The sequence below is a fragment of the Capra hircus genome, chromosome 24, assembly GCF_001704415.2.
Source record: "Capra hircus breed San Clemente chromosome 24, ASM170441v1, whole genome shotgun sequence".
Taxonomy (NCBI): Eukaryota; Metazoa; Chordata; class Mammalia; order Artiodactyla; family Bovidae; genus Capra; species Capra hircus.
Window position 1 is genome coordinate 29,187,763 of NC_030831.1, and position 21,515 is coordinate 29,209,277.

Sequence of the window (21,515 nt, forward strand, 5' to 3'; positions counted from 1 at the left end):
TGCAACCATAACCAGTTTATAGAGACACTTAGGTTCCTCTCTGTTTAAACCAGCTTCATAGGATGGCAATGAAATGATGTATAGAGTGCAGCCTAATACTCTCAAGCAAGTGATCCGGCTCCTCCCCAAGACAAGGTCTGTGGGTCTGTAGACTGTTTCAGTATTTCAGAGTTATGTCTGGGCTTGAAAAGCACTCTGGGGTTCTTTCATGCACACATCTTGGTTCTCCATCAGTGAGTAGGGTCCATGAGATCATGAGCCCGGGTTTCTGCCTGCTTACATTCCCCAGTGCCTAGAGGAGCCCACTGCACATGGGGGCACAGAGTAAGTTCAGCAAGGGCACAGGACCACACCTGGTGGGGATGGGGCCTTGTACATGCGCGTTGTTACCTCCCTCTGTGCCTGAACCTCCAGTGGGAGGAGTGCAGGGTCATCCTAGAAGAGGCGCAAGAAGTGGCCTTGTACCAAAACAGCAGAGATGCTGTGGCAACGAGACTTTTCCAAGGTTATACAGTGATAAGGGCTAGAAAGCTAGAAACTTTGAGAGTTTCACTGTAATTGAGACTCAAGGGAGAGAACTGCTGAGCACTGGTTTGTGATTTTTCTCCCTTTTTAGGAATTCCTCCTATGAGTGGAACGGGAACACTGCAGATCTATTTACTTGATATTAATGACAATGCCCCTCAAGTCTTACCTCAAGAGGCAGAGATCTGTGAAACTCCGGACCCCAATTCAATTAACATCACAGCACTTGATTATGACATTGATCCAAATGCTGGACCATTTGCTTTTGATCTTCCTTTGTCTCCAGTGACTATTAAGAGAAATTGGACCATCACTCGGCTTAATGGTAAGGACAGATTCATTATTTGAATGTATGTGCATCTGAGAGGCTTTGAAGCCCGGTAAGAAAAGTCCATTTATCATCTTTCTCCTTAAATATATTTTAAAAGCTACTTAAAGTTTAAATAAGATATGAAAAGCCCTTAAAGCCAAAAAAAAAAAAAAAAAAACTTTACAGTGCAGGATGGTTGAAACCTGCTTTATATGTACCCTTTGGTACATGATGCAGTCTAGAAAATGCTGTGTGTTTTTTAATATTATGATACATACACTCTCTGACTATATTTTTTCCCTTTATTGTATAGGTGATTTTGCTCAGCTTAACTTAAAAATAAAATTTCTTGAGGCCGGGATCTACGAAGTTCCAATCATAATCACAGATTCGGGTAATCCTCCCAAATCGAATATCTCCATCCTTCGGGTGAAGGTTTGCCAGTGTGATTCCAACGGGGACTGCACAGATGTGGATAGAATTGTGGGAGCAGGGCTGGGCACCGGCGCCATCATCGCCATCCTGCTTTGCATCATCATCCTGCTCAGTGAGTACTTCCCGGTGTTTCAGCTTGAAGACCTTTTGCTTCCAGGATGTTTAGCAAAGTAACTTTTTTCTTTACAGTTGGGAAATACAAAGCAGCTTTTTGCTTTTATTGGTTGAAATAGCCACATAACGTATAAATGATGTGGTTGGACAGCAGCACATTCACTGATTGTGGCTCTTGCCATCTCGTGGCATCCCGGATCCTGGCTGAAAGCTTTTGCCAGTGCTGCTGGGAGCCACGAAGCTTCCTGTTTCCCAAAGAATGGAGTGGAGGCATGTGCTTTCATCTGAGTTTGAACTGGTGGAGCCAAGAGGTCTCTGTTGCTCTCTTCTCTAAGGAGTTTTTATTTGCCGTAAAAATCTTCGTTTTTCCTTTTAGTTTCTTCCCTACATTTTTCATTCTTCATTTCTTCCATTGTTTCCTCCATAGTGGGCAGTGTCCTTGTTTTTTCTGATCCAAGCTTCCCATTCTGTTGGGATATCCCCTACTTCGTAGTCTATTTCTCTTTCATTTGCTACTTCTAGATAGTTCTTTTCTCTAGAATAGTTTGTCCTCTCTGGTTCTTGTACTCAGGGATATAGTACTGTTTGTTCCCAAACTGGTCAGTGCCCACTTTCTCCTTCACTTCCTTTGACAGTACTCTCTGCAAGAGACAGAACAAATCCTGAGACCATCCCTATGCTGTCCCACCAGCTGTGCTCAATAAAAAGTAATTTTTATTGTTGCCTTTCAATGGAATCTAACAACTCTCTTCCATCTCTGAGCAATTTCTCGCAGCCAAGCCCACTTTAGGATGAGGAAAACCCTGAGCATCCTTGCATGCTCTTACCTGTTTGCAGCAAACTCAGCCAGCCCACCTCTTCCACGCCCGTTGCCGTTTTCTGATGCTGATCACTTGCGGAGCTGCAGCAAACTTCGTAGACAAATATTAGGCAGTCCTAAGTTGAAGCACTTCTCTTAGGATTCGTGTCTGAATTTATGGCACATAGTTGATGATTTAGGAAAATAAGTATATTGCTTTCCTTTGCTTTCCTTTATAGAAAGCGCAGTCAGCAACCTGCTCCAGTCATGCAGGGATCGAGGTATTTGTTTCTGATGGGCTGCATAAAATAGCAAGAGATTGTATTTCATACAGCACATCAGATATTAGAAATGATTACACAGCTCAATAAATTGTCTGTCTTTAGAGCCAGTCTAGATTAAGGAATTGCTCCTTTTTAATATACTTTGCAGTCTTTGGTTCAGTGGAATGCAAGAAATTAACCACTGGAAAGTACTTTAGGAACCGCTTCTAAGTATGCAGGTTAAAAGAACAAATTGCCTGGACCCTGTGCTGTATTGTTGAGTAGCAGCAGGACTTAGTTTATTGTGCAGTCATGCTATGCACCAATCACTTTCTTCAAAATGTTGGCCATTTCTTTTATGTTTTCTCCATTTACAAGTGTTCTGGTAATTTAGAATCCCGTCCTTTTTTTTTTCTAAGCAATTACTGTAGAAGCCTGAGCATTTTTTACTTCCTATGTGGAGACTACTTTGACTATAATTTGAAACCTACATGCTATACTAATAATCCACTTGCTAGATTTAGTCCTGGAACAATGGCAAATGAGATCATGTATCTGGCTTTAAAAGGAGGATATTTACTTTTATGGCCAATAATAAAAATGTGCTCAAATAAGAGTCATTAAATCTTTTTGCTTCAGGATGTAAACTGATAGCTCTGCATTTGAGAGGGAATGCATTCCTAGATGTGCACTTAGGGATATGTTTCAATTTCAACTAACAAGAGGCATACATGCCAACCTTATCAAGAAAAACTTAAGAGCTGATGGATTGTGGTATGAAGAAGGACTTGAGCCATTCTGAAGGAAAATGAATTGGTGCTGATTTTAACGTCAACCTGCTGGAAAATTTATGATTCTAATCCTGGTGCAGAAATGTAGAGCAGGAAGTGTTAGTGTTAGTCACTCAGTCGTGTCTGAGTCTTTTGAACCCCGTGGACTGTAGCCCACTGGCTCCTCTGTCCATGGCATTCTGCAGGAACGAATACTGGAGTGGGTTGCCATTTACTTCTCCAGGGGATCTTCCCAACCCAGGGATCGAACCCAGGTCTCCCACATTGCAGGCACACTCTTTTACCGTCCGAGCCACCAGGGATGTTATTTCAGTTCTCAAATAATCCCCTGGCCTTCTTACCTGAAGCATGCTGTTGAACAGGAAAGAGAAAAAGCACAACAGCGCCATAGAAAGTCCCAGGCCCTTGGGAGTCAAAAATCCTTAAGTTCACGTATCTGATCCAGGTCTAGTTTGCTGCAAAGGCATCTTGGCAAGCACTCCCCCTCCTTGATACGTGCACTTCTCTCTGATTTGGGGAGGAGAAAGATGACTGATCAACCGGAATGGAACGGCAATTAAATAATGAATGGCAATTTCACCTGTTGTATTTTGTTGTTTTTAGAATTTCTAATCCATTATATGACGCATAGGCTATCCTCCAGCAAGACAAAGCAAAAGATAAAAATAGTTATTGTCCCCATTTGCAGATAGTAAAACTGAGGACGGACATCCACTCAGTGAAGTCGTAGGGTACTAGTTTCTAGAACAATCCAAACCTTGTTCTCAGGGTGTCTGTCCTGTCTTGTTTCTTGTCATGTGAGACTAGGATTAGGTAATAGAGTAGAAGATGCCTTGCAAGTTTTCCAGCCATATGAATATAAATCATAACTCTTGAAGACTGTGATTAGATAAAGTCAAGTGTTTAAAATTATGTATCCGTATGTCTTTACTCTCTTTCTGCCTAGTTCTCGTTCTGATGTTCGTGGTATGGATGAAACGCCGGGATAAAGAACGCCAGGCCAAACAACTTTTAATTGATCCAGAAGATGATGTAAGAGATAATATTTTAAAATATGATGAAGAAGGTGGAGGAGAAGAAGACCAGGTGAGCAGTGTTTTTAAATCTCTAAGTAAAATCTTACCATCTTACATTTTAAATGGTGGGGAAAATACTAATACATACAGTAAAAGAATAGTATCAAATGTCTTTTCCTTGATCACACTATCAAAGGCTTGGTGAATTCTTTCCAACCTGCACTGCCCATTGAATTTTTTTCTAAAGTGCTGAATGTCATTGTATTTATTATGAGAGCATCGTTAACATTGTTTTGAGGAGCCCAGGATTTACACCTAATGCCAGTTATAGCTGTACTGATAAAAATGTTTTTTTATTGCAGTTTTTCTTCACTGGATATCCAAAATAAAAGTAAAAGTAGTTTCTGCATTGAGATTTGGATATTTCTGTGGCAGAAAAAGCACAGGCTGTTCACTTCATAAACATTTACCAAGCACAGTCAATAATCTAGGCACTATTTTAATCACTGGGGATACAGCAGTGGGCAGAGCCCACAGTGATTTGCACTGAAGAGTCTTACATCTTTTGGCCACTCTGCACATGGCTTGTGGGATCTTAGTTCCCCAGCCAAAGTTGAACCCAGGCCACAACAGTGAATGCTCAGAGTCCCAACCACTGGACCACCAGGGGATTCCCACAAGTCTTACATTATTGAGAAATATACGCAGATAGAGACAATATCTAGTTCACGTCTGTATCCGTGATGTCTGTCATGGGGTCTGGTTTATTGTAGTTGCTTAATAAACGTTGGGGCTTCCTTGGTGGCTCATCAGTAAAGAATCCGCCTGCAGGAGATGCAGGTTCAATCCCTGGGTCAGAAAAATCCCTAAAGGAGGGCATGGCAACCCACTCTAATATTCTTGCCTGGAAAATCCCACGGACAGAGGAGCCTGTTGGGTTATAGTCCATGGGGTCACAAGGACTTGGACATGACTGAAGTCATTGAGCACAGTAAACATTGAGCTCATGACTGGCTGTAAAATGACGTGACTTTCTGTGTGTGTATAAGGAACTGCCTCCCTGTTCAAGGATGGGAATGACCAGTAGGTGGAAAGTGAAAAATTTTATCTCCTGGGAAGCAACATTTTAGATACCAAAGATCAGTACTATTAATGCACACCAGGCATTCTGCTAAGTACATTAAATGCTGTTATCTCTTAAATCTTTGAAACCTGTCATATCGTACAGTGACCATCTCCATTTTCATGTTAGAAAACAGAGCCTAGAGATGATGTTCAGTCTCTCAGTTGTGTCTGAATCTTTGCGACCCTATGGACTGTAGGCTCCATAGGAGCCCACCAGGCTCCTCTGTCCATGGGATTCTCCAGACAAGAATACTGGAGTGAATTGCCATGCCCTCCTCCAGGGGATCTTCCTGACCTACGAATTGAACCCAAGTCTCTTATGCCTTCTGCACTGATAGGTGAGTTCTGTACAATTAGCCCTACCTGGGAAGCCCTGGCAGGATTCTGTAAACTCATAAAACTGGGAAGTGACAGAGGTAGGATTTGAATCCAGGTCTATTTGATGTTACTGTCTAAACTCACTGCTCTTATCTAGTTCCTTTTGAAATTATCTGAGAGAGATGAGTATGAACCATGAGCGATCACTGTGACTGGTATTTCTTAGGTACATTTGTTACCTCTCATGTCCATTTGCTAATACAAGTGTTGGGGTAGCAGCTGGGTGAAGAACCCAGAATCCTTGGATCTTGAGTCATTATCAGTAGATTCAAGGTACCCTGTCTAGATATTAGTGGTAGGACTGTTAACTTGAAAAAGAGCAAATTTCATGAGCATGAGTTCTCTTTCTCTTCTTTACTCCTTTGAGGAAATAATGTATCGCTCTCTGTTATACAAAGCACATTCACACCCATTGTTGTGTTTCATCTTGGTGGTGGGCCCATCAGAGTTTTCCATTTTCCATTTGAACAGGTTTTACAATTTACTCTCCAAGTCTGTAACTGGCAGAATCAGAAGTCAAGCCCGCAATCTTCTGATATCCAATTCCGTGCTTGGTTTACAATACCTCGACTCTCTCATTTAGGAAAGCTGCATATTTCAAATCTGTTGAAAACTTGACTCGTATGTAAAGCTGTTTTGAATACTGACTAATTAAAGTGGCTCTATAAATATGCCCCAGGGTTTCTTGCTTATGAATGTCTTTGGATATTAAAATTCATGTTTGGCTTAATCCCTCATTAATCTGTCCTTTCACTTTCCTGAGCTATGTTCAAGAACAGCAAACATTATCTGATCACATTATCTCGTAAATCTTCTTCTTGCAGCATTGTGTTTTTCATGTCACTGTACATAATTTTCTAGGCATAAACCTAAACCCAACTCCATGGAGTTCCGGTAGAAATAGCAATAAGTAGAAGGACACTAGTCATGACTGCATAGAATCAAGAAGCAAGATATTTCTCAGCATCTAAACGTCTGGACCAGGGCGCTTGATGTCACCTGAGTTGGCTTTTTCTCCCGCCTTCCTCTCCACCAATGACTTTAAGAAATTGTTTAATGAAGTTTTATTGTCGTAGTTATTCTAGAAAAGACTAATTTCCATTACTGGGACTTCCTTCACGGTCCAGTGGTTACGACTCCAAGATTCCAGTGCAGAGGACGTGGGTTTGATCCCTGCTCAGGAACTGAGATCCCATGTACCCCGGGGACATGGCCTTTCCTCACTTTATCCACTTAGATTGATGCTTGATATCAAATGGTAAAACTTTCCTATTGCCAGATTTATTAAAACTCATCATAAATCTTCAACGTCATCTTTATGTGACCCTGAAAGTTTTCCTTGCTGCCAGATCAACTCTTGGACACGAATGTGTTTCTTCCTACACCCTTTCTTAAGACCAAGGACTTTTCTGGAACTCTGTCTGTACTGACCTCAGTGGCTCATGTTCTTTTTTTATAATTATTTATTTATTTTATCTTTGGCTGTGCTGGGTGCTCGTTGCTGTTGCCCGGGCTGTCTCTAGTTGCAGCGAGCAGAGGCTACTTTCTAGTTGCGGTGCAAGGGCTTCTCATTGCAGTGACGTCTCTTACGGAGCACAGATTCTAGGGTGCATGGGCTTCAGTAGTTACGGCTCAAAGGCTAGTTGCCCCAAGGGTCTTAGTTCCCAGAACAGGGATCAAACCCACGTTCCCTGCATTGGCAGGCGGATTCTTAACCACTGGACCACCAGGGAGGTTCCTTTTTAAATTTTTTTAAAATCATCTCTTTATTGAAATAGTCCTGGACATCTTGTCACATTTTTTGTTGTTGCTGCCTCTTGGTTCCTTGATGGCATTTTAGTCCAGATTGAGATCCTCCGCCCAATTCTGGTCCTGTTACGTTTCCCATTTGCAGTTCTCATTATAGAAGATTGTGACACAATTGGTAATGGATTCTTAATTCAGTCTAATTTTTGCCTCATAATAGTGGAATAAAATATGCAGCATTGGAAGGCTACACCAAAGGTTCTGTCTCCTCTGCCTCTAAAATGATTCATGAAATCCGTTCACTTTCACCATCATCAAGGCCACTGCCTCCACTTAGGTCATAATCATCGCTCGCCTTCTCATGAATGTCCTGTCTTTAGACACACACTCCATCTGCTCTTTGTTGTTCTTGCTCAGTCAGTCGTTCAGTCATGACCGACGCTTTGTGACCCCTTGGACTGCAGCATGCCAGACCTCCCTGTCCTTCACTATTGCCCAGAGTTTGCTCAAACTCATGTTGATTGAGCTGTGATGCCATCCAACCAGCTCATCCTCTGTCTCCCTCTCCAGCTCCTGCCCTCAACCTTTCCCAGCATCAGGGTCTTTTCCAGTGAGTCAGCTCTTCGCATCAGGTAGCCATAGTATTGGAGCTTCAGTCCTTCCAAAGAATATTCAGGGTTGATTTCCTGGGCTTCCCTGGTGGCTCAGCTGGTAAAGAATCCACCTGCAGTATGGGAGATCTGGGTTTGATCCCTGGGTTGGGAAGATCCCCTGGAGAAGGGAAAGGCTACCCACTCCAGTATTCTGGCCTGGAGAATTCCAAAGACTGTATAGTCCATGGGGTCGCAAAGAGTTGGACAGGATTGAGAGACTCACTTTCACTTTCCTGCTCTTTGGAAATTATCAGATCCCTCTTTAGCATGACAGATCTATGGCCGTGCACCCATCATTTGGTGGACTCGCTCGTGCCTGTGGGATAAAGGCCTGTGGGAAGGGTTGGTGGAGGGTAAAGCTTCCCCCAAGGATGTGACTCTATCATGCCTGTGCACTCATGACCACTAAAGCTCCCTTCAAAGTCAAGGTGATTTATCCTTCCATCATTTAATGACACTTCTTCTCACTCCTCCTCCAGGGATAAAAGCAACTATAGATCTTCTTTCTTCTAGAAAAGGCTTATTAGTTTCCTTATTTTCATTCGGTTAGATCTCATTATGCTCTCAGCTATCTTATAGTCTCAGAAATCTGTGATTTAGTAACATATTGGGCTCATTCTTAGCATTAGAGTATGAATAATAATCTCATGATTTTTTTTTTCATCCCAGCCAGAAGCAGAAGGCTTCCTCCAGGTTTAAGAGTAGAACCATCACTCATGTCAACAAAACTTGTTTCTAGGACTTCCCTGGTGGTCCAGTGGTTAAGACTTCTCCTTCCAATGCAGGGGGTGTGGGTTCAGTCCCTGGTGCAGGAAGATAAAACCCCACATTCCTCATGGCCAAACAACCAAAACATAAAAAGAGAAACAATATAGTAACACATTCAGTAAAGACTTGAAAAATGGTGCATATCAAAAAAATCTTTAAAAAGGAGCATATTTCCCTCAGCCCAGAAACTTATTGTGTACCCTACTTCCAGGCAATATGCTCTCAGTTAAAAGTAACCAGTAGTTTTTATTTCTATCGCATAGATCAACATTACCTGGTTTTGGATTTTACTGTAAAAATGAATGTCATATGCAGTAGGTACTCTCTTGTCTGGATTCTTTTACTCAGTTTTATCTGTATGACTCATCCATGCTACATTTGGAAGTAATTCATTTTTTGGTCGTTGCCAAATACTATTCTGTTGTGATAATTAACCATATTTATCATTTCTACTAAAATTGGACATTTGAGTGGATTTGGTTTTGAGTTATGAATAAAACTGCCATGAATGTTCTTAGGCATGTATTTTGGTGCATTTCTGTTGGTATGTGCTCAGGGGTTGAATTTCTAGGTCCTGGAATCTGCATATATGTGCAGGCTTAGTACAGTCTTGGCAGTTTTTCAAGGTGATTATACAGTGTACGTCTCCCCCGGCCACAGAGTTGCATGAGCATTCCAATTGCCCAGCATCCTCAGTAGCACTTGGGTTTTTCTCAGTCTTTCAAAATTTTAGCCATTCTGATGCCTCATTGTGATTTAATTGGGCTGTTCCTACCAACTTACTTGCCATTTTTATATCTTCTTTGTGAAGTTTCTGTTCAGCTTATTTATTGACTTTTCTATAGGGTTATCTTCTTATTGATTTGTAGGAGGTCCTTGTATATTATGGATATCAGTTCTTTGTCAGATGAATGTTTTATAAAATCTTCTGATCTGTAGCTTTTTTATTCTCTTACTGGTACCTTATGATGAAAAGAAGTTTTTAATTTTAATGAAGTCTAATCTGTCCATTTTTCCCATTATAGTTAGTGCATTTATACCTATTTAAGAAAACTTTATCTCCCTGAGCTAATGAATCCCTCCCCCAAAAAAAATTAAATAAAATCTTCTTGAATTATTGTTTAACCTTCATATTAAATCTGCAGTCCGTTTGTAGTGGATTATTCATGTGGTATAAGTTATGGATTAGGGGTGTCTTATCTTCTTAGAGGGCTATCCAGTACTGTTTATTAGACAGATACCCCATCCCCACTGCATGGGAGGGCTTAATTTGTCATAAAGCAGGCAGTTTCATACATGTGAGTCTGTGTCGAAGATTCCATATCTGTTTGTGTTTTCTTAGTCTGTTGGTCCTGTTTGTCTACTCTTGGGCCAGTACCATGCTCTTTTCATTACTATAGCTTTCTAATGTATCTTTCTATCCATTAGGATGATTTCTCCAACTGAATCCATCAAGGTTTGTCTTTTAAAGTTTTGGGTAGATTTTATCATTTACTTCTTTTTCCTTAAGAAAAAAAAAAACACCCTTTATTTAGTACTCTTACTTTCTCAGTGAATTTATGCCAAATGCCTCTCCAAGTTCTAAATAAGACGCCATTGCTTTTAAATCTGAAAATTGTTGTCGGTTCCTGAGAAATTCAGTTTTGTGAAATATATTGTATACGATTGTCCGTAATTCACAAGTGGCTTCCTGTTAGAAATTCTATTTCTTTGAAGCATGCATTAAGCCTTCTTGGCAACAGACTTTGGCTCAAACTTTTTTGTTTTGTTTTGTTTTGTTTTAAGACATTATTTCTTTACAAGAGTGAGCCTTGGAAATGGAAATGGTGCCATATTACATTCTAGACAAGTTTTGGTCGATTTTTACTACACATAACTGGTATTTTATGGAGCATGGGTGTTACCTTGTGATGTGACTGGAGCCTGTGCTATAGGAAGCAGACAGCTTGTCATGATCAGGCTGTGGTCTCCTGGACGTCTCAGCCAGACAGTCTTACAAAATCATCAGCATCCAAAGACGGGAAGATCTCAGAGGTCAGTGGAGGTGGTCGGTGGAGGCTTGAGGCTATAGAGGAAGGCAGGTCTGCAGCAGCTGTAGCCAGGAGGGTGGGATTCCTAGTTTAAAGCTGGCTTAGCCAAGATCCTTATTCTTGCTGCCAAGAGGAAGTATCCTAAAGGAGCTAACTGCTTAGAAAGAAAACAAAGCAAAACAGTCCTTTACAAGGGAGCCTTTATCTTCCCTGCTGTTGATTACCATCTCTGTTTAATTTCTGTGCCCAAACACAGGTTGCTAGTTTCTCTAACAAAAATACTGAAAATATAGAGCCCAAGAAAAGAGAAATGAAACAGACAAACAAACAAAGCCCTCTGTATTTTTCTTCCTTGTCTTAAGTTCGGTGGACTTTTAGTATGTGGAAACTCCCCTCTAGTTTCCATAGTCAGGAGACTAGGTCGGGCCCATCTTTGAGACTGGAATTGGATAGGCTCTGAACACGACCATTATTTCCTCACAGTGACTTTGGCAGTTGCACAGACTCAGTATAATGCCCAGTCTCTTTTCAGAGGGTGAGGTCCCTGCTTTATCTGCTTCACTGCTGGAACCAGCGGGATTTGGGGTGGTTATCAAGTCATGCTTAATTATCCTCATTAGTAAATGTCCTTCAGTGCCCTTTTGCCCGGTGGGACTGGTTGCAGACACTGTATCCTTTTAAATGATCTTCCTATCTCGTTCCTTCCATATCATCATCACTAATAAAATCAGAGTGAATGTACAGTATAACCAACTGATAACTCACACTGCTTCTAGAACCATCCCCTTTTAGCCCCAGGATGGGAAACAGTAAGTGGTAATTTCCTGCTTTAAAGCTTAGACTTAAAGCTTGTTGTTCTTATGTTAAAGAACATAGTTGTTCTTAAACAAACTATGGTTGTTCTTAGATTAAACATATACTGAATATGTATTATAATACTCACAGTTGTGTTTAGTCGCTCAGTCATGTCTGACTCTTGCGACCACATGGAGTGTAGCCCACCAACCTCCTCTGTCCATGGGATTTCCCAGGCAAGAATACTGGAGTGGGTTGCCATGCCCTCCTCCAGGGGATCTTTCCAACCCAGGGATCAAACCTATGTCTCTCACATTACAGGCAGATTCTTTACCCATTGAGCCACCTGGGAAGTCCATGAATAACTTAAGTACTTCTTCAAAAGAATAAATGTGTTTGATGACCAACTGGAAAGCACTGCCCACCCTGATTGGATTCCTGAGGTTAGAGAGTCTCTTCTGAGGTTCTGTGAGAGCAGTGTTTCTCACAGTAACTACGCAGCAGGTTCTAGATCCATAGCATCCATCTGACTCATCCAGCTGTGTCAGGGAGAAGGGGGTCTCTGGACACAGAGGAGATGCAGGAGGTCCAGCAGCTAAGGAAAGTGGGACAGGGTGTGTCAGGCTCACCCAAATCCAGGGAGAGAAGGGCTCGCCTACCTGGTGTCCATACGCCATGGGGATGTTAAAGTCTCCTTGATTGAGACCCAGACGTGCAGTGTGAGGTATCACATTTCAGGATAAGAGGGCGTCGTGACAGGGGCTCTTTTTAGTGGCCCAGGATTCTGAAACCCAAGAGACTCAGTTGTGACTGCTGGGACTTCCCTGGTGGCCCAGCAGTTAAGACTTCGCCTTCCAGTGTAGGGTGGGTACAGGTTCAATCCTCGGTGGGGGAGCTAAGATCCGCATGTCTTACGGCCAAAAAACCAAAACTTAAAACAGAAACAATATGGTAACAAGTGCAACAAAGGCTTTTAAGATGGTCCATATCCAAAAAGGAAAGAAAGAAAGAAAAAAGGGTCTTTAAAAAAAAAGAAGATATGATTGCCATATGAGTGTCAGTTGAACTGTTTTCCAGTGAAATTAGTGTCTTTCATGATTTCTCGGAATTAGGCTCAGTACTTCAGTAGATCAGATCCCCGGCATCTCCATGACACTGAAAGCGCTCTCAACAGAGTTGAAGCTCCTGAAATGGAGAAAGAACCCACAGTTCCTGCGACTCCAGGTTTGGCTTTGAGGAAGAGGGACTCTTTGGGGTGATGACTTAGTTTCTCTTCTCATTGATCCTCCACCTTGCCTTTTAAATCGTAGTAGAGTTGAACTTCCTGTACATCTAACCTGTGTCATGTTATTTCCCACTTTCACGGCTCAGTTCAAGGTCTTTCCCAGCCTAGCCAGCCACCAAGATTCCATCTCAGGACATCTTCTCTTGGGGGTCTCAGGTTGAATCAAGTGGGTCTGCTCTGCACTCTAGCAACATGCTCTGTCTGCCTCTATTTTGAGATCTTATGTGCAGCCCTGGTCCTGACCTTAAACCCCATGAGACCAGGAAATTGTCACATTCATTTTTTATTCCACTCTCTAGGACAGTTGGCACCTGGCAGGCACTGATACATAGAATGTTTGTGCATTGGGCCCTCTTCTGGAATCTCTTAGTTTGCAAGTCTTTCTACAGGGTTCATTGAACCATTGTAGCCTGATAACTTTGCTCTCATTTTTTTTGAAATCTCTAATGCCTTCAGGAAATGATGATCATGTTCATAAATACTTGTGATTCATTAAATACTCGTGATTCATCACATACTTGTTTATTACATATTCTGTGTCAGGCACTGGGCTCTGCTCTCAGTTGATGTGTCTTTTATAATCTTCCCAACAAACCTATGCATTAGTCCAGTTTTCACACCCAGGTCCATGTGACTGGAGAGGCCCAGCTCTTGTGTGGGCTGGAATAGAGGTCAGATGAAAGATGTTTTATTTACTCTTGCTGGTCTATTCCAGGCAGATACTACTAGATAAAACCAGTGAGGCTGAACACTTAGCCTCAGCTTATTAGATGACCACTGCTAATCTTGCCTTAGAACAGGCAAAAAGTAAGACCTAATTAATTTGTTAAGCATGCCTTACAAAATGGAGCACATTTTGAAATTGACAAATGTAGAATCTGGAGAAACAATATGAGCAGCCAAGTTGTTAAGAGATCTGAGGTACAGTCTGGGCAACAGGTACTGAAGTCTAAAATCCGGGCTGGATGCCTAGACAGAAGAATGAGGCACAGGTATAAGAGAGCACCTGGAGACCAAACCAGCCAGTTCCCTGAGACCAGAGATCTCTGCTTGAGCCAAGATGGTCTCTAAAGATTACCCGCCAATCTCGGGACCTACCCCCAGTGTGGGCAACCAAGCCCAACCCTCTGACTCAAGCAGAGAGTAGAACTGCTACATTTGATCCTTTGAAATAACTGCTTTACAAAATCTTTCTGCTTTATAAGCAAACTAACTAACAGATGGCTGACTCTGGACATACCTATGGAGACCACTTTCAGCATTTTCATTGTTGGCTGAAGCACACTCTGTTAAATGTGTTCCCAAGTTATTCATCCATTCATACCCACCTGCAAACACCAGAATATATTAGTTATTGAAAGAGTGACACTGATTTCACCAGAGGAAAGTTTCACCAGGAATTTGGGTTAGCACACTGCCATCCCTTTTCCATGCTGTTTTCAAAAAACCTTCCTGACCAGGTGCCTCACAGTGGTAGGCTACAGACAACGTATGTTCTGAACTGGCTGATATCCATTCCCTACTGGGCACTCAGTATTTTTAATATGGACTTGATTTGCATGTGAATTTTTATTTGCTACCCTGATCACTTCACATAAATGAACAACATATTTTATGTAGTTCATCTTAATATTCGTTCTTCCTGACTAATTATGTTTATCACACTTGGTTTAAGAAGTATGGAAAACTACCCAATGATAAAGTAGCAAAGATTTGTATGCCAAGTACGTGTTACCAATATACAAAAGCAAACAAAAAAAAAACCAGAAACCAACACCTAAGATACCAAGTGGTGAATATGCCAGAGTTCTACCAATTGGCCCAATCTACCGACTATGTGTTTTTGTAAGTAAAGTTATATTGGAACACAGCCTTGCACCAAGTCCATAGTTTACATACTGTCAATGGCTACTAATACACAGCCCCAGCAGAGGTGAAGGATTGGGTTAGCAGAAAAGTTCATTCCGGGTTTTCCCATAAAATAGTACTGAAAAATCTGAACGAACTTTTTGGCCAACCCAATATTTTGACAGACACTCTATGGCCCCCAAAGCCTCAGATATTTACTGTTAAGTCCTTACAGAAAAAGCTGATCTCTGCTGTAGACTTTTTCCATTAATAAAGTCTTCATTCACTTTTTTTGTCCAAAGGTTGACTTCTCTGTAAGTTAGCACAGGGAATGTATATAATCCATCTAAGTCACTCAGTTAGATCGGAGAGAGCCAGGATTTGAATCTAGATTCTCTGGTTTTAGAATCCGTTTTTTTAAAGTCACAACATGAAGCTCCCTTTTCTGTATTGATTTTATGTTTACATTTATCTTAAAACAAAGGAAATTCCAAACCGATGTGACATAAACAAGTGAAGGACTTGGTTGCTTTGTCACCATATTCCCAACCAAATATTGCCATTACTTCATTACCTATTTTTAGATTTCCTCCAAGCTAGAATGATAGGTCCTGCTAAGGCAGAATGACTTTGACCTTATCAGGGTGATGGCATTTTTGTTTTTTGTAAAGTTGGGGCTTGGGGTAAAAATATTACTGAAGATGCATTTGGAAGGTTACACTTTTTGTCTCCCAAGATACATGGTGCTTGAAAGGGTTAAGAAAATCTGTCCATGTATATAGGGCTGTCACTGAATGACATGGAAGAATGGGAAATTATAACACAGAATAAAAATTAATCTCAAATTTCTGAAGAAGCATCATCTTTTCGAAGCCCCTGTTGACAGTAAAAATGAAAGTTGTTCAGTCGTGTCCGACTCTTTGTGACCCCACGGAATTCTCCAGGCCAGGATACTGGAGTGGGTAGCTTTTCCCTTCCCCAGGGGATCTTCCCAACCCAGGGATTGAACCCAGGTCTCCCACATTGCAGGCAGATTCTTTACCAGCTGAGCCACAAGGGAAGCCCAAGAATAGTGGAGTGGGTAGCCTTTCCCTTCTCCAGGGGATCTTCCCAGCCCACGAATCAAACTGGGGTCTCCTGCATTGCAGAAGGATTCTTTACCAACTGAACTATGAAGGAAGCCCTCAACTCTGCTGGAAATGCTCTGTGTAGCCATATCCTCGTTTTTTTCAGCAGCACCTCTTTCACAGCTTCACTTTGCATATTTTTGGAACAGTTTTACCCATAACGTTTTTATTATATTTATTTATTTTTTAAATATAACCATATATGTGTGTATATATATATATATATATATAATTTTGGCTGTGTCCCTCGGCGGGTGGGATCTTTATTCTCCAAACACACCCCCTGCATTGGAAATGCAGAGTCTTAACCACTGGACCACCAGACAGAGTAGCATGAACAGTAAACCAGGGAAGCAGAAGCAATAAATGTGTTTAATGGAGGCTCAGCTCCCTCCATTGTGGGGAGTGGAAAACTGGTTCTCCAGTGAGACAAATGTGCATGAAAACTGAGAATGGGGAACCTTCATCTGTATATTGTCTCCAAATTATTTTATTTCTGTTAGGTTTATCAGTTAAACCAGAAAAGATATTAGCAATTTTTTGTTTGTTTGTTTTTGGGGCTTTCATAATCCAGAGAATCAACTTAGTTTTCCACAGCAGTTCACCTGTGTAGATAGTTACCATCATAACCATATCTCAGTGGGGAAGAAAATCGGGTTGTAATGTAATTTACATAAAGTTGCAAGGGTATTTGACTTACCTCTCAGCAGCTGTATGGTAATGTGTTGACACCTTATTGCTATTTTATTCGATTATTTTTTATGCCAGGAGCTATATAGGGTGAGGTGATAATGCCCTCCTTTTCTGTCTCCCATTCCTTTTTGAGAGTTTCTTGCCTGTGCCGTGGTCAGCTCTTTTCCAGGTAACTTTTTTTTTCCCCTTGAGAATTTTGTCCATTTACTTTCATGTTAGTATTTTTATTTCTCTCCCTCAGTCTTGAAACATTCAAAATGTTTACCTTACCAGTTATCCATTTTAAATATAGCAAACCAACAAGGACGTACTGTATAGCGCAGAGAACTCCGCTCAACATTATGTGGCAGCCTGGATGGGAGGGGAGAATGGATAACTATCTGTGTATCGAGTCCCTTTGCTGTCCACTTGAGATACTCACAACGTTAATCAGCTATATACTCCAGTACAAAATGAAAAGTTTAATTAAAAAAAAATGTTTACCTTATATATTTAGGAATTTGAAAATTTACTTGCCCCTGCTGCTTACTGTGAAAGGAGTATTTTCCACTTAAACTGCCCCTTGCCTTGGATATAGCAAAACTGGCTCTGTGTTCCACCCCCGGTTCTCACCCATGGAGGCTGAGAAAGGACCGGGAACTTTGAACCCCCTCCCCATGCCTCACGTGCCAGACTGTTGGACTCAGGTGAAGACTCGGTTCTGACTAAGTCAGTGAGGCTTTAGCCAGCTATGCACAGACCAGAGTCCTAGTTCCCCATACCTTCTTAGCATGATTACCTTGAACTTCCCTTCTGGCTCTTAAAGTGCCTCATGTCCCCCTGCTCAGCAGACTCTTCTATTCATTTCCTTACTGGCCCAGACAACAAGATACAGCTTTTAATTTTTTTGTAGTCCAGTTGATTTACAATGTTATGTTTAATTTATCTTATACAGTAAAGTGACTCACTTAAATGTTCTTTTTCATATTCTTTTCCATGGTGGTTTATAGTGGGATATTGAGTATAGTTGCCTGTCTACACAGTAGGACCTCGTGATTTATCCATCCTGTAGAGAGTAGTTTGCATGTGCTAATCCTGAACTCCTCGCCCCTTCCTCCCCCACCCTGCCCCCTTGGCCACCACAAGTCTGTTCTCTGTATCTGAAGATACAGCTTTTGTTTGTTACTTTGCTTGCTCTGCTGGTCTCTGTTTGCCTCTTCCACACTGTCTGAGTCTGTGACCTTGGGCAAATCATTAACCTCTCCAAGTTATGGGAATCAATGGGATAGAACAGCTCAGAGTGTCTGAGGTATCCTGTGAGGAGGCACCTAACGTAGCTCCTGACCGATGATGGGCACCAGTGAAGGCTGATTTCCTTCTTTCACACTCTCAGAGCTGAAAATGGCATTAGGTACCCAATAGGCTCCCTTAAGATACTTGTGGAATGGTAAAGGAGTATTTCCATCACTCTTTAAAACACGTAATTGCTCAAGTCTGTAGTTTTTGCCAGTCATGGGACTTTCTGAAATTTCTGCCTGCAACTCCAGAATTTCACTTTATCCTAAAGCACCATTTTACTCTATTTAAACATAACCAAATGCCTTAAGGTTGATTCCTGGTATCTTTTTCTGAACCAATTATAAATCATTTCAAGTCAGGGGAATTTAATAAAAAAAAGGCAGAACCAGAGTTTAAGCTGCTGACTAACTTCTTACTGACTCTCCCAGAATTGTATCACCTTTAAGGTATTTTAAATCTTAGACCCAAACAAAGTATTTCAGTTACTTGCAATGTTAATATTTAAAAACCCTAATTCCATGCCTACTTTTCATGGGTGTCTATGCGTAATCGCCCAGTTGTGTCCAACTCTTTGTGACCCCATGGACTGTAGCCCACCAGGCTCCTCTGTCCATGGGGATTCTCCAGGCCAGAATACTAGAATGGGTTGCCATGCCCTCCTCCAATGGATCTTCCCAACCCAGGAATCAAACCCAGGCCTCTTATATTGCAGGCAGATTCTTTACCATCTGAGCCACAAGGAAAGGCCATGAATACTAGAGTGGGTAGCCTATTCCTTCTCCAGGGAATCGTCCCAACCCAGGAATCAAACCAGGGTCTCCTGCATTGGAGGCAGATTCTTTACCAGCTGAGCTACCAGGGCAGCCCCTACTTCTCATGATCATTGACAAATAACACGTTCCAAACATTATTTAAGATTTTCTGTGGCCTTCATTTGAAAGTTGGGTTTCTCAGGGAAAGTTGACGTTAAAAAGGTTGACAATCATAAGAGAATTTTCAGATCCACTTTTCTCTAGAGAATCTTAGGAACCAAACAAAGATGTCCTCTGGGGCTGTGTCTTTATAATCTTCAGAAGTAAATCCATAAACCCAATGACCCTGAGAATGTTTCCAGTCTCTGCAATTCTCTTTATAATTTTCATCCTTCATGTTGTAATTTGTGTGTGTAAGTAAAGCATCGTGAGATTATGCAGATGTATAATTTAAGAGGCTCACATAGACCGACCCGTTGTCAAAAGGCTTAAAATTGTCAGATCAGGACTCTGCCATATAGCACAGATGGATATGGACAGAAAATCACATCCCTGTGTCCTGAGGACACTTCTGCCCACTTCATACCACCGTCAGATTTTTATATCCTGTATTTGAAATCGACAAGGCAAACCATCACAAAGAAAAGTTAAGCCGCATGTTCTAAACCAGATTCTAGTTTCCTGTAAATCAGTGGTTTTGTGCCTCTTTTTTTGATGTCAGTGTATCTGAGGGACATGACACGTTTGCATCATGGGGGATGGTACTCACCATGGCAGTAAGTCTCAGCAGTGGGCCCCCGGGTCTTTCGCTTCCTTCCCCTGATGAATTACTGCCATGGCATGTCATGTGATCCAAAGCACCTTTCTTGAATCGGTTGCTGTTGTGCACACCCAGCTTGAATATCATCCCTGAGACTTTCATTCAACACATTCTCTAAAACTATTATTTATTTGTTAATTTTTGGCTGCACTGAGTCTTTGTTGCTGTACATGGGCTTTCTCTAGCTGGGGAGACCGGGGGCTGTTCTTCTTGCAGTGGTGTCTCTTGTTACAGAGCACAGGCTCTAGGCCCTCAGACTTCAGTAGTTGTAATTTATGGGCTCAGAAGTTGTGGCACACAGGTTTAGTTGCTCCACGGCATGTGGGACCTTCCTGGACCGGGGATCGAACCTGTGACCCCTGCACTGGCAGGAGGGTTCTTATCTGCTGAAATTCTCAACACGTTTTTAATAAGCACTTTCTGTGGGCCTGACATATTGACCACAGACATCTTGAAACTACCTGCTCTGGTTCTTAGGAGAGTAAGAAAGGGCTGTCAAAAGATAAGAATCTATAAATGAACATGCTGTTGTATGTATACACTAATAAGTGAAACGGACCAGGTAGACAGGCTGTCCTTGTCCAAAGAAGCTAGATGCTCTCAGCTGTAACAAATAGCTGTGTCAGAAGTGAAGCCTAGTTTTATGCCAGATCTTCCTGTTTTCAGGTAAAATATCCCAACATCTATAGGTTGACAACTTATTAGAAAACTTTTTCTGCACTGTCAACCAAACATAATGGATTTCTGTTCGTCACTTTGGTATGGTGGGAGCTACATCAGAAATGAGGGTGGACAAGTTCTTTCCACATAAGAAAGAGCACAGGCAAATCTTCAGTTATGCCCCAGAAATCGCTCTGTATTCTAACATGGAATGATCATGATATACTGAGGACTGTAAACAAGTATGTCACCAGGTTAATGGCAACCCACTCCAGTATTCTTGCCTAGAGAATTCCATGGACAGAGAAGCCTAGTGGGCTACAGTCCATGGAGTCACAGAGAGTCAGACATGATTGAGTGACTAACTCTAAAGACGGTCCTTAAGCATAAGATTAAATTACTTAATTTCATGTAATTGAAACCTCTAATAAAGCATTGTACACTCTCAGTTTAAAAATATTTATTAAGTGTCATCATCCGTATACTTATAGTCTGTTTTCCCCTTTCTACAAAAAGCTTCCATCAGGAGACACGCTTACTCATGGTTACCCCCTCTATTAAGCTTGGTAGTTATGTAATTAAACATGGCATGGAAAACCATGCCTCTTCACACGCAAGCATTCAGAATTCTCTAAATGAATCCCTCTTTCTGTTTTGTGAAAAGCACTTTAACATTTCAAAGGTTTTCGCATCTGCCGTATCATTGTCTGCCCCTGCTTTCAGATGGTCTATAAATAACTCATACGTTCTATAAAATTTTAAATGGAGACACATGTGTGCAAGATCAAGGTGTGTTTTCACTCAAGTTTTGTATGGATGCTTTGAAATATGCTCCCCTGACAGGAGACTGTATCCGCATGGCTTTGCTCACAATGTGGATTCCCCCAGAACAGTCTTTTCTCCTGAACCCACATGTCATTCAAGGTGCAAATCTGATGTGTTCTTCCCTTTTCTGAGCGTTTTATATTTGGCACTGTACCGAGTTTATGTCCTGCTCTGACTTGTCCTGTTCTGTATACCTGCCTCCCATGTTACCTTGTGCATCCCTCAGAGGAGGAGCTTTTTCTGAGTGCCTTCACTCATTAGCTTAGCTGAAGCCCTTGGTAAGGAGTTGTTTCGGGGAGGGTAGTCTAGAATGAAGGCCTCTCAACAGAGTTCAGTTTTTTTTTTTTTTAATATATATTTTAGATTATTTTTATGTGGACCACTTTTAAAGTCTTTAGTGAATTTGTTACCATATTGCTTCTGCTTTATGTTTTGGGTTTTTTGGGCCATGAGGCATGTGGGATGTTAGCCATTCCCAT

At 41.5% G+C, this 21,515-nt stretch overlaps 1 protein-coding gene and 1 pseudogene across 1 annotated transcript in view; one reads left to right on the forward strand and one right to left on the reverse strand.

Moving 5' to 3' along the window:
• Positions 1 to 21,515, forward strand: part of CDH2 (cadherin 2) — a 243,612-nt gene that overhangs the window by 204,499 nt on the left and 17,598 nt on the right. The window contains exons 12-14 of the mRNA XM_018039719.1: positions 617 to 850; positions 1,149 to 1,382; positions 4,184 to 4,323. Of these exons, the coding sequence (XP_017895208.1) occupies positions 617 to 850; positions 1,149 to 1,382; positions 4,184 to 4,323 (608 nt within the window). The remainder of the gene's footprint in view (positions 1 to 616; positions 851 to 1,148; positions 1,383 to 4,183; positions 4,324 to 21,515) is intronic.
• Positions 1,544 to 2,195, reverse strand: LOC102176929 (annotated as a pseudogene).